General features: G+C 50.8%; 1 protein-coding gene across 2 annotated transcripts; it reads right to left on the bottom strand.

The window, feature by feature from the left end:
* Window positions 1–357: 357 nt before the first annotated feature.
* Window positions 358–12,130, bottom strand: KRT73 (keratin 73). Of its 2 annotated transcripts, none has more exons than XM_021091692.2 (9): window positions 11,630–12,119; window positions 9,924–10,138; window positions 9,027–9,087; window positions 8,290–8,385; window positions 7,389–7,553; window positions 4,427–4,552; window positions 3,843–4,063; window positions 2,547–2,581; window positions 358–1,760 (listed from the first exon to the last, which is right to left on the bottom strand). In XM_021091692.2, exons 1-9 carry the CDS (start codon window positions 12,074–12,076, stop codon window positions 1,504–1,506), a joined length of 1,623 nt encoding a protein of 540 aa, XP_020947351.2. In that variant the 5' UTR covers window positions 12,077–12,119; the 3' UTR covers window positions 358–1,503. The 2 variants fall into 2 exon arrangements, with proteins under 2 accessions (XP_020947351.2, XP_020947352.2); XM_021091693.2 differs by having other exon boundaries at window positions 878–1,757; window positions 11,630–12,130.
* Window positions 12,131–12,559: the final 429 nt, after the last annotated feature.

The raw sequence follows: 12,559 nt of genomic DNA on the forward strand, positions 1-12,559 counted from the left end.
TGAACTTTGTACCAGGAACATCTTTGTCTCATTTTAGCCTCATTTTAGCCTAACAACCTTCTGGGGGTTGATTCTGTAGGCTTATCTTATAGCTACAGAAATGAGGCTCAAAAGGGTTGAGAGCTTCACTCATGATCACCACTTAGCTGCAGAGACGGAATTGACTCTAAGACCCTGTCTGGACCCACTGACCCTGTTCAAATGCACCTGTGAGCCCCAGTTTGAATGTGTGCAGGCCTCTCACTTGCTATTCACCTCCTGTCGCATCCTGCTAGCATGGTCATGGCCTGGGGACCTATGAGAAATCTCTGAGCACAGGTGTTTTGGAAGCAGAGTGGAGTAAAACAGACATGGCGCCGTGCTTAAACACGACTCATACACATGTATATACACATTCACATCCACGATCAACGCAGTGAAACTTCTCCAAGGACCGAGAGAACATGGGTCATTTCTTGAAACAGATTCTTCCTTTGGCTTTTTCCCAGAGAACAAGGAACAGCTATAATTTGAGTCCGAGGCTTTTTGGAACTGGCCTTCTGTGGCCTCTTGGCCAGTTTTAAATCTCATCGCAAGACTAATAAGTGTTGACTTCCTCTCTCTGCTGATAATCTGAATGTTCCTAAAGGTTTTTCAGCCACTGGGCATTGGCCCGAGAAAAGCATGACTTGGTGTGTCAGCTGGGGATGGCAAACAGAGATAAATACACAGAATCCAGTGGAGGTGATGATGGGGTCCCATCAAAGGATTCTTAGGGGCTCTGTGGAAGGCACTGGGCCTGGGATGCCATGGGTTCCAGGTCATTGACCTCTACATACAGAAGAGACATGGCCTAAGATGAGATTCCCTTAGGAGACAGAAGCAACCTGGGCCTGCGTGAGTTGTAGAAGTTTATTGGTGAGATAGGGAAGTAGGAAGAAAGGCCTGAAGGAGGACAAGAACTCACATGCTGTGAGCACAAATCCTTTCATCGATGGGACCAGCCGTCAGAGGTACTCTCAGCTATAGAGTCTGCAGTCATTACGCAAGGGACAATCAATAACCTGGTGTTTCCCCAGAGCTGGTGTTGCTTTAACAAGAGACAGTCCTTGCAGGTCTGTCAGTGGACCTGTCATCTCATGTACCCATGGAGCACACTACCTGGGCCAAATAACTACCTGGGCCATGGCATGGTGGGGACAGCAGGAGAACTGGGATGGCTAGAGAGAAAACCTTCCTCTGAAGGGGGTGCGCAGGCCAGAGGAAAGGCCAAGTCTTTCTCCTTGGCAGTGCTTCAGGAAGGCAAGCCTGGGTTAAGAGGTATATCCTTCTCTTGGTGTGAAGGCAGAAGGGTGTGCTAGAACCCTTGATTCTTAAGAAAGACCAAGGCACAGAGTTATAAGAAAGGAGATGTCAGTGGCAAAGCAAAGCAAAAAGGAGATGATGACAACGCGACAGAAGAATTTCTTGGAGGGAGAGTCCATGAGAAACCAGAGCAAGGCGTCTGAACGGCTGTCCTTCACGTTATCGTGTGGTTTTCTTGGTGGGTAGGCTCACAGCTGGGGTCTTCCCAGGTGGGAAGTTGAACTCACTTGCACTTCCCAGCCTAGTTTTGGACTCTCCTCGGGGGCTGCAGTTCCCGCTGCCAGTGACACAGCCCCCAGACAGGATGCTGTAGCCCCTACCAACGGAGCTGGGTCGGTAGCCATAGGTGCCGGTGCCGCTGAACCCAAAGCTGGCTCCTGAGCCTGCGGTCCCAGCTGTGGAGCTGCTGATGACTGCTGTGGGGGACAGGGTGGGGGGACGGTAAATCCCAGGACAGGGCTGACCCAAAGCCCCCTCCAACCTCCCTGCCCCAACTAGTTTAAATGTCTCACTCTTAAACAAACCCTCCACAGCAACCGTGGACTTGAGTTTAGTGACACATGTTCAATTCCTGAGCTGCTCTAGCACCAGGAGAAACAGCCCAGATCCCAAAGGACCCACAAACCCAGAGCCATCTCATTGTTTGAACAAACAGGAGTATCACGGGCTTCTCCCAAAGAACAGCTGATGCCCAAGCATCATGTAAACCAACAAGTCTTGCATTTAACTTAAAACATTCTTAATTTTTTTCAAAGAAGCTCCTGATGACTTGATTCAGGAGAGTTCTTGCCAGCTTATCTCAGGAGACCAGACTGAACCCTGTGGAGCAGCATTGAAACTGGTTGTGCATGGCGAGTCTGTGCCCGGGTCTCTATGAGTGAGGAAGTGCCCCCCTCCCTGTTCACTTGTCATGCAGGAAAGCCAGAGTGGAGGGGGTGGCAGAAGGAGGGTGGGGCTGAGCGTCTCATCCCAGTGTGGGTGAGCTTTTTGGGGAGGGGCCAGTGTGAAATGTCAGGATGTGATGAGGAGCTGACTCCACAGAGGAAGAGGCAGCAGGGAGCAAAAAAGACGTTTAGGACAATGGTGGTCCACCAGGCAGAGAGAACCCAGGCTGTTCCATGGGGGTCCCAGTGGTAGGGGACCACTTATTTGGTATTCATTAACGGACTAAAAATATTCCTTCAGGGGCATGACATACTCACATATGCTCACAGAATTGGTGAATTCTCCAGACATCCTGCACGGGGAGACAGGCACAGGTAAGTCTCTATCATGTGGCATCGGAGTTACCCACACCCCAGCCTAAAACCATCGGCTGGACTAAACTCAGCCTCCGCAAGCCCTCCAGCTGGCCAGGTGGCATTAACTGCACCTGTTTGACCTTCAGCACCTCTCTCTCCCTCCTCATTCTGCTCTTACCCCTTTGGAGACATTCGAACTTGCAACCCGGGAGCCCCCAGTAGCAACACCACCTCCCGGGGGGAGGGCCCTGCTGTTGTGCTTCTCTTTGGCCCACTTTATTTCTATGAGGCTACTGCCTGAGCAAATACATGTGTGGAAATACTGGCATCAGGAGTTGCCACTATGAAACTAATGAATGATTTTAGGACCAATAACTTCTCTCTGGATCTCCTTTATAAAAATGGTGCTGGGTTAGAACCGAGTTTTTCAAATGTCAGTGCTTCATGTACCACCCTTCCTACTGTTGCTATGACCATGTACAACTCCTACTGTTGTATATTTAGTATTTTTCATGGACTCTGCCCTTTATAACAAAACCACATTTCTCTTTATATCACCAGGGTAAATAGAAAACCAGAATTGCTGGGCCAAAAAAGAACAAAACAGTAGAAGTAAAAATAAATATAATGAAAAGAAAGCATACAACTTTTTTTATATTTTTAGGGGCACACCAGCAGCACATGGAAGTTCCCAGACTTTGAGTCGAACTGGAGCTGCAGTGCTGGCCTATGCCACAGCCACAGCAAGGCCAGATCTGAGCCATATCTGCGACCTATGCTGCAGCATGTGACAACACCAGATCCTTAACCCACTGACTGAGGCCAGGGATCGAACCTGCGTCCTCATGGATACTAGTCGGGTTCTTTACCCACTGAGCCACAATGTGCTCTCCAATAAAACAATTTTTTTTTAATTTTTTGGCTAGATATCGCTGTCTTCCCAGAGATTCTGAACCTGCGATCTATGATCTCTTTACTAATAAGTATATTTACAGGTGTCAGGGTGATGATAGACACACAAGAGCACCATGCTGAGACTGTCTCCCTGTCATAGTCTGAAGACTAGAAGGAGAACCATGAAGGAACTCACCATCTTGTTTATTATCCTATGGATGCTGTTTAAGGCTGTGTTTATAGGTGACCTAAAAAGTATGTCCAACTCCTCCAGTAGCCTGTCCCACACACCTGGGAAACTGAGCCAAAAGATGCCCAAAGTCCTTCCCACCCTAACATTCTAAAACACTTCGCATCACCCACCGGCACTCCTCGCCCTCCAGCAGCTTGCGGTAGGTGGCGATCTCGATGTCCAGGGCCAGCTTTGTGCTCATGAGCTCCTGGTACTCGCGCAGCATCCGGGCCAGCTCCTCCTTGGCCTGGTGCAGGGCACCCTCCAGCTCGTCCAGCTTGGCCCGGGCATCCTTCAGAGCGTTGTCTCCCCGCTGTTCGGCATCAGCAATGGCCGTCTCCAGATTGGAGCACTGAGGGCCAGGAGGTAGCATCTCTCCTTGAGTTCTAAGGCACCCTGGGCCTCATTTCAGTTCCCCAAGTACTCTCTATCCTGCCCCACTTCCTAGAGCAAAGCCGCATACATGGCCAAGGAGTCCTGATACCCTGGGACTAGGAGCTTTTTATTCTCAGCCCCTTCTCTTTCTGAAAAGACCCTTTCAATTGTTGCAAAATTCAGGTGGGTGCTAAGTGTAGGGGATCAGAGCAGGGGTTCCCTTTGAGGAGGGGGTTCTGAGATGGAGGACCCAGAGAAGGAGAAGGAGAATGAGGGAGTATGTGATTGAAAGTTCACCCCTCCCTTGGGGATGAGCCAGGAAACCCCAAACCCTCTTCACCTGCTTCTTCACACTCTCGATCTCCGAGTGCAGCCTTTGGATGAGCCGGGTCAGCTCTGAGATCTCGTTCTTGGTGTGTTTGAGGTCATCCCCATGCTGGCCGGCTGCCAGCTGGAGCTCTTGGAACTAAGGGAGAGGGGCCAAAGCAGGGACCCAAGCTCAGCCTGGCAGACTGTGCCTTTTTGCCTGGGGAGTATGGCAGAGGTGAGCAGGGGTCCCAACTTCACCAGCCTCCCACTCAACCATCTGCTCATTGGACTGATTTATTCACCTTAAGCACAGTTGATCTCACTGATGATTAGATGTGGCCGTAAGGACAGTTGAAAGTCCCATATTGTCCACACCAGAGCACAACACAACTGCGATTATGAAACTCCTCTGCCCATAGCTTTTCAAAGTCAAGGCCCAGTTCTAACTCTTAGCTTGGCACCAAGGTGCTTTGAGATTGGGCATCCACCAGGCTCTCCAGACTCATTTCTCACTAACCCTGCCCATCAACTAAGTGGCTCTCCACCTGTACCCAACACTTCCAGGTTCCATAATTGGCCCATGAGCTCTCAAGTCTCTGAATCTGTGCATGAACTTCTCCCTCCAGCTGGAAAACTTTCCCTCCTCCAGGAAGCCTTCCCTGATCCCCTGGTTGGGTGTACTTCTGTGCCCATAGCCCCTGGCACACCACTTATCACACTATACTGTGATCACACATTTCTATGCCTTTCCCATCAGGTTCTGAATGATGGGATGATGGGACCTTTCATTTTATTTCTAAATTCCCAGTATCTAGCACAGGGTCTGGCTAGAAAAGAGGTCTGATGAATGAATGAATGAATGAACCAAAGAGGGAGCTGATGAGCTGCCCATCTCTATTTTCTCTGACTTCCCTTCATAGTTCAGCTGGGCCCCAGGATACTGGAAATCTTGCTGGGCCTAGAGGCATATGGTGTGTGTGTGTGTCTGTGTGTGTGTGTGTGTGCGTGTGTGTGCGTGCACATGCATGTGCACACCTGTGTGTATGGTTGGGGTAGATTTTGCTATACCCCAATACTACTAGTCATAAATTTTGTGTCATCTACTACTAGTTTGGGATTATTTTTGCCTTTGATGTTATCCATTGAGTAGTCAACAGAGTACTCCATTTCTACCCCAGAATTTGGCTTAAAGGGAATACCAAAAGACATGTGACATTCAGAACTCTGGTGGCTGTGCACTGCCTGTCTGTCTCTGGGTGTTTGGCCTTTCCACTGAGATAAGAGTCATCTTCTCTGGCCCCAGCATAGCCCTAGATTCAGGGTTCTTCTTAAAGGTGCCAAGCCCGCATAAGGTGTTGGGGCAGGGGGGAAGGCTTCTCACTGTGTTCTTGTGTTTTATCTTCGGTGCTAATCTGGGGACAATAAATCCTATTCCAGTTCAGATGGCCTTCTGCTTCTCTGCAGGATGCAGCTTTCTCTACCCACTGACACAAGAAAGAGAAATGAACTCCCCAGTTGTTGTTTTGTTTTTTTTTTTTTTCATTTTAGGGCCACACCCCCAGCATATGGAAGTTCCCAGGCTAGGGGTAGAATCAGACTGCAGCTGCTGGACTACACCATAGCCACAGCAACACCAGATCTGAGCCAAGTCTGCAACCTACACCACAGTTCATGGCAATGCCAGATCCTTAACCCACTGAGTGAGGCCAGGGATCAAACCCACATCCTCGTGGATACTAGCTGGGTTCTTAGCCCTCCGAGCCACAATGGGAACTCCCAAATCCCCGGTTCCGATACTAGGCTGTCTCCTCCTGAGGCATATGAGAGAGCAAACTCTTGCCATTCAGCCTCCAACCCTTATCATAAACACTTCTCAACCAGAGCCACCACCTTACTTGCCATCTAAACACCATGAAAGCGACAGTCATATATATTCAGATGCAGCTCCATCACTTACCAGATAAATGACTTGACAAGCTACATAAACTCTTTGAGCCCCAGCTTCTTCATCTTCAAAAGGTGAATAATAATGATAATAATAATAAGCCATCTTGATACTGTTTCTCAGACTATGTGAGTACTTGCCCCTAACTGAAGAGGGGCAGGTGTGAATACCCTCAAGCAGCAAACAATCCTCAAATCACGTCTGTGCAGACCTGCCTAATTCTTCTAGAAGGAACCTGGGATTAAGAACTAGTCACTGACATTCCGGAGGGGTTAGACCACACGGCCATCCCTGACCCCGGCTTGTAGCAATAACATGGAAGGATTTTGAACTGGGGACTTCAGTTTGAACCTTCATTAAGAGGTCCTGGCCTGAGTTCTCTCCTAGGCCTTGAAAGCTTTCCTTCCTCCCAGCCCTGTAGGCCAAAATTTTCTGTCCCTAGGGTAGCAAGGAGGCAAGGGGAGGGACAAGATAAGGTCTCAAGAGGGTGGATTTCCCTTGAGAAGGAGCCTGAAAAACAGCAAGGACAATTAGGAAGTAGCCACCTTGATGGAAGAAACCAAATTATCTAAAGACTCATTTTCCCACCCACAACCCATTAGAGGAGTTAAGATCTAAGGGACTCAAACTCCCCCTTTCTCTTTGGAGCTGGACTTGAATGAGAAAGTAGGAGTTACCTGATCTCAGATCACACCCAAGAGACCCCCTAATTTACTGTAATTAATGAGGGAGTTGAGGTGCTAACTACCTATGTTTTCCTCCTTCCCAGACTCAGCCCAAAACTCTTTACCTCCAAAGACATTGTGTCCTAGTTCCCTAACCTCTGTCTTCCCGGCATTGATGATTCTGACACATTCATTTGCACTCAGCTGCATGTGTCCTCTGATAGCTTCATGGTTCCAAAGGACAGAGCTGCCTCTCCTTCTCTTGGGCTTCCCCCAGTGCCCAGGGCAATGCTGTGCTCCAAGCAAGCATGTCAGCCATGCTGAGAGGTGGGACTGGACCAGAGGCCCAGAACACGTGACTCTGGGGAGTTGTACAGCCTCACCTTGGTCTGGTACAGGGCCTCGGCCTCGGCTTTGCTCTTGAGGGCGATCTCCTCGTACTGGGCTTGGACCTCCGCAATGATGCTGTCCAGGTCCAGGCTCCGATTGTTGTCCATGGAGAGGATGACGGATGTGTCACTGATGTGGGACTGGATCTGAGCAATCTCCTGCGGTGGAAACAAAGAAACGTGAAATGCCTTTTGTGAGCAGCAGAAGGTGCCAAGGTGATGAGCCTGCCCTAGCAGGGGAACCCCCCAGACCCTCCCCAATAGACGTAAGCTATAGTCCCCAAAACTTCCAAGAATGGAGTTTACCAGCCTAGAGGTTCCAACACCACATCTAAAAACTGTTGAATGGGTTTGAAGCAACCTGAGAAGAAAACAGTCCCTGTGTCTGATACCTGAGACAGGTCAAGAGTACAGACGATGAAGCGGAAACAGCTTTGCCACCACACCAGAAGCAGAAGGACACAGGAGCCCATGGATGCTTGGCCAACAAACTTAAGCTTGAAATCAGATGGTTACAGAGGCAGTAGAAAGGATGTGAGAACTTTCCACCTCCATCTCTAGGGCTTTCACGCCTAAGACTCGAGGAAATACCCCAAGCAGCAGAGAGAAGATAGACAGAAATGAGAATATTTAAACTGGCTGAAGGTCAATGAGAACCCCTTAAGGATCCATGGCTTTCTGAAGGATGTGAGAGCAGGACAAATGATGACACACATCATTTGGGGACACCAAGATAGATGTCACTCTTGCTTTGATCTGTAAAGCTCCCAGCATCCAAATGCTAGACATTCCCCAGGCTCTTAAAGTTCCTGATGATTAAGCGGCTGCTCGTTTATTCATATGTCTGTCCTTCTAGAAGACAAAGCAGGGGTAAAGGTGGTTAGGGGAGCCTTACCCCCTCGTACAGGCACTTGAACAACTTGATTTCTCCGTCCAGGGCATCTACCTTGGCTTGCAGCTCCACCTTGCTCATGTAAGCTGCATCCACGTCCTAAGGGAATCCAGAGACCTCCTGATGTGGCCTTTCTTAGAGCCCAGACAGGGCTCCCCCAGGAGTTGGTGCCCCCAACACCAACTACTGCAGCTAACTGCCCCAGGGAATGAAGTCATGACCCAGGGGGCAAGAACCTGACCCCCACCCAGGACTCAGTGTGAGACCTTGAGCCAAGATCCTTGTGCCTCTGAAACTCCTTATGCCCCATCCACAGATGGAATTTTTTTACTGCCTCTCTGTCTGAAAGGGGGCATGGGTGAGGTCCCATACCCCATATGGTCAGTCATAGAGCAGTCAGAGCCAAGGGTAGCCAAAGACAGGCAGCCAGGGAAGGTGGACCTGCAGCCTCTCTCAAAGCATGTGCTTTTCCCCAAGCCACCATGGACATGGCCTGGGAGTGACTGTCCACATCTGTATTCCTGCCCATTCATACAGAACACGGGGAAGGACAAAACGATGTGTGCTAGATAAACATCAAGGTGTCCCAAGGTGTCCCCAAGCTGCACATCCTCCCATCTTCTCCTTCTGGCACTTGGGCTCCAGGCCTTTCCACAGAGGGCACAGATCCCAGTCTCCCCTCTGGTTCACCCCCCCCCCAATTCCACTCTGTAGGAGACTAGGGGACACTCTCTCCTCACCTTCTTAAGCACCACAAATTCATTCTCGGCACTCGTGCGCTTATTTATTTGCTCCTCATACCTGCAGAAAAAGCATCACCATGAGAAAAGTGTGTACGTGAGTGTGTGTTTGTGTGTGTATGTGTGTTCTCATCATGAACGGAGATAAGAGACGCCCATATTATATATCTTTTAACAGATATTATTCTACATCTTTGCAAATCTGTCCAATTCTCTAGGACTCTGGCCAGCATTGTGGGCAGGGTCTGAAGCAACCCCCTCCAGAGCCAGGTGCCTGGATGGTTCGGGTCAAGATTTCCTGTGAAGTCTTGAGACTGAAGAGGTTCTTCCTCCTCCCACTCAGCGTCCAAATCCCAGGACCACACTGTAGCCCCTCACAGCCATGATTCTTGTCACCCCCCCCACCTGACACCCTTACTAATAACTCCACCCCATCCCCAAGCATGAGTCCCAAGAAGGTGGCCAGACTTTCCACAGAGGGAGGAGCATGGCCCAGATGTCCAGGACCTGACGGGAGTGAGAGGAAGCTCAACAGAAATGCCAGCTTCCTGCCCTGCCAGGGATCGGGCGGGGGGAGGTCTCCTTGGAACTTGAAAGCAAACTGAGTGAGCTCAGGACCCCAGTGGGGTGTGCACCCTTGGGGTCTTTTGAGTGGGAGAAGGAGGGAGGGGGCTGAGGAGGTAGCCACCTGCCAAGACAGCCCAGCCACTGCCTGGGAGACTAGCTGTTCACCACCCAGCCCTCATGATCACCCAGAGACGGCAATCATCTGGCCTGGCCAGGCAGAACTGCTCAGGATGGGCCACTCTCACCTGAGCTCAGCACCCCTGAGGCCGGTGCCTGCAGGGAAAGCCCCATCCCGGGAGGCAGTGAGCCCGGGTGCAGGGTCCTGCTCACCTCTTCTTGTAGTCCTCCACCACGTCCCGCGTGCTCCTCAGCTCTGAGTCCAGCCTTACCCTGTCCCCGGACAGCACCTCCAGCTGCTTCTGCAGGGTGCTGATGTAGCCCTCGAGGATGGGCTCCAGGTTGTTCTTACAGTTGTTCAGGTCCAGCTGCTGCAGCAGCTCCCACTTGGTCTCCAGCACCTGGTTCTGCTGCTCCAGGAACCGCACCTGGAACCCAGTCAAAAGACATTCAACCAATGGCGAGAGGTGGTAGGGTTTCCTTCCCTGGACAGTAGCTGTGCTCTCATACATTAAATAGCCTCATCTCTCAGGAAAAAAAGGCACTCACACCCCTCCCCACCCAGGCCCTTTGTTGGACTGAGGTTCTCCTTCAAGGAGCAGCCACTAACATCAAGAGGGGCCTCACCACTTTCCTTTCCATCTAGTCAAGATCTTTCTCCTCTGCACTTGTCCTAACTTGCCTGGACCAGTGTCAAGTTCAGCCTGGGCTGCCTCTCTAGGGGGAGTCCTTAGACAGGTAAGCTAGCCCATACTGACCTTCATGCTCTTAGGGACCTCTACTCCAGGCCTAGTGGCCTGGCCTGTGCTCCACCACCCTCCATCTCCTTGGTCACAGCCTCTCCCAGCCCAGTCAGAGGCAGGTGCCCAGCTGATCTGGGGTCTTGGGCCCTCCTATGTTGCTTTCATGTCTGTCTGGCTGTGCTCTCCCAAAATTTCCCCAGAGAGAGAACCAGGCTACTCAAGTTTCAGCCTATGAATATCGTACTATTCCCTTGCTTAAAACTGGTGGGAATTCCCATTGTGGCTCAGTGGCTTATGAACCCGGCTACTATCCATGAGGATGCAGGTTCGATCCCTGGCCTCGCTCAGTGGATTAAGGATCTGGAATTGCCATGAGCTATGGCGTAGGTCAGATGTGGCTTGGATTCTGCATTGCTGTGTCTGTGGTTTAGGGTGGCAGCTGCAGCTCCAATTGAATCCCTAGCCTGAGAACAACCATATGCCATGGGTGCAACCCTAAAAAGCAAAAAAGAAAAAGAAAAAGAAAAACTGTCTGGGGGTTCCACATCACCTACTTGGTCACCTCCAAGTTCTTGCACTCTTCACAGCATGCCAGCCCCTCTCCCCCCTTCAACAAACACTGCACAAACCCAAGGTCCCTCCTTTCCCCAGAAAAGTCCTATCATGCTGCATGTGACTGCTCCCTCTCCCCCAGTTGCCTTTCCCCATCTCCTTCCAGCAAACTACTACTGGTGCTCATTGTCACCCATGGTGAGCTTCCTCTGCTCCCCTAAGCTCAGGAAATCACTACTTCCTAAACCATCCCACCCCTTTGTTCCACAGTAGTTCTCAAACTCATCAGCATCACCTGTGGGCTTGTTAAAACATGGGTTCTGGGTCCTACTCCCAGAGTTTGTGATTCAATAGGTATGAGGTGGAGCCTGAGAACATGCATGTCTAACAAACGCCATGTGATGCTGATGGTGCTTGTTTAGGGACCACTTTTGAGAACCACTGATCTAGTGCACTCACCCCCATCTGCCTTGCCTTCCAGTTTGGGGTGTATTATAGGCTACGAGTCTGTCTTTCGACCAGAGTTTGAGCTGGTCTGGATCCCATGAGAGAAGGAGCAGGCCCTTATGGCTTTCTAGATATTCTAGGCTGACCCATGCCTTGGCTTTCTCCAGAAAGTCCCACCTTGTCGATGAAGGAGGCAAACTTGTTGTTCAGTGCCTTGATCTGCTCCCGCTCCTGGGCACGAACTTTCTGGATCTCAGGGTCCAGCTCCACGTTGAGGGGGACCAGGAGGCTCTTGTTGATGGTGACCTGGTGGATGCCCCCTGTAGGGGACACAGGTGGACACACGGGCCCCAGGGCCATGCTGCCAAACATGCTGCCAGCAAAGCCACTGGTTCGGCCTCGGCTTAACCCGTAGTTCCCTGCCCGCCCACTGCTACTGGCCATGTTGAAAGAGATGCTCCGGGTGCCCCCCAGGTTGTACAGGCTCCGGCTTCCAAAGTCCCCACTGAACGGTTTGCCCCCTGCTCGATAGGAGGATGAGCTTCCCCCTGAGAGCACAGCTGAACAGCCGCTGAAGCCCCCCTTGGAGGCAGCTCCTGACTTGTAGGTGAATTGGCGACTCATGCTGGGGAAGCCAGGGATGGAACGAGATGCTAACTCTGGTGAGCTGAGATGTGGCTCATCAGCCGCTGTCTCCGGCTCCACTTTTATAGGGCTCAGGAGGGGGCCACTGCCCTAATTTGTGGGCTTAGTTGCCTGGGAGCAAGAAATCATTTTCTTCCAGCAAAATCAGAGATACCGGGTGAATAACTTGAAAATCTCCCAAGTGTTGGGCCTACAAGCCTTGGTCCTGTAATTTGAGTCTTATCTAATTAACATAGGATAATTAGGCTGACCAAATCATCCCTAGAAAGATCTCGGCTGGGAGGTTTGTCACAGCCTCAATTACCCTTCCCCAGGGCATGTGGTCGGGGATCAGACTGCGGGGGTGTAGAAGGGAGACCTTTAATTGGCAGCATCATCCGTGAGAGATCTCAAGACTGTACCAGCATCAGATGGCTGCTTCAGGGACCCTGGCTGAGCTTCTTTTATGTAGTTAGGATGGGA

The sequence above is a fragment of the Sus scrofa genome, chromosome 5 (genome assembly GCF_054392235.1).
Source record: "Sus scrofa isolate SSC_HxYL_T2T_F1_AM1 chromosome 5, Sscrofa_HxYL_maternal_Yorkshire_Landrace_v2.0, whole genome shotgun sequence".
NCBI classification, from domain to species: Eukaryota; Metazoa; Chordata; class Mammalia; order Artiodactyla; family Suidae; genus Sus; species Sus scrofa.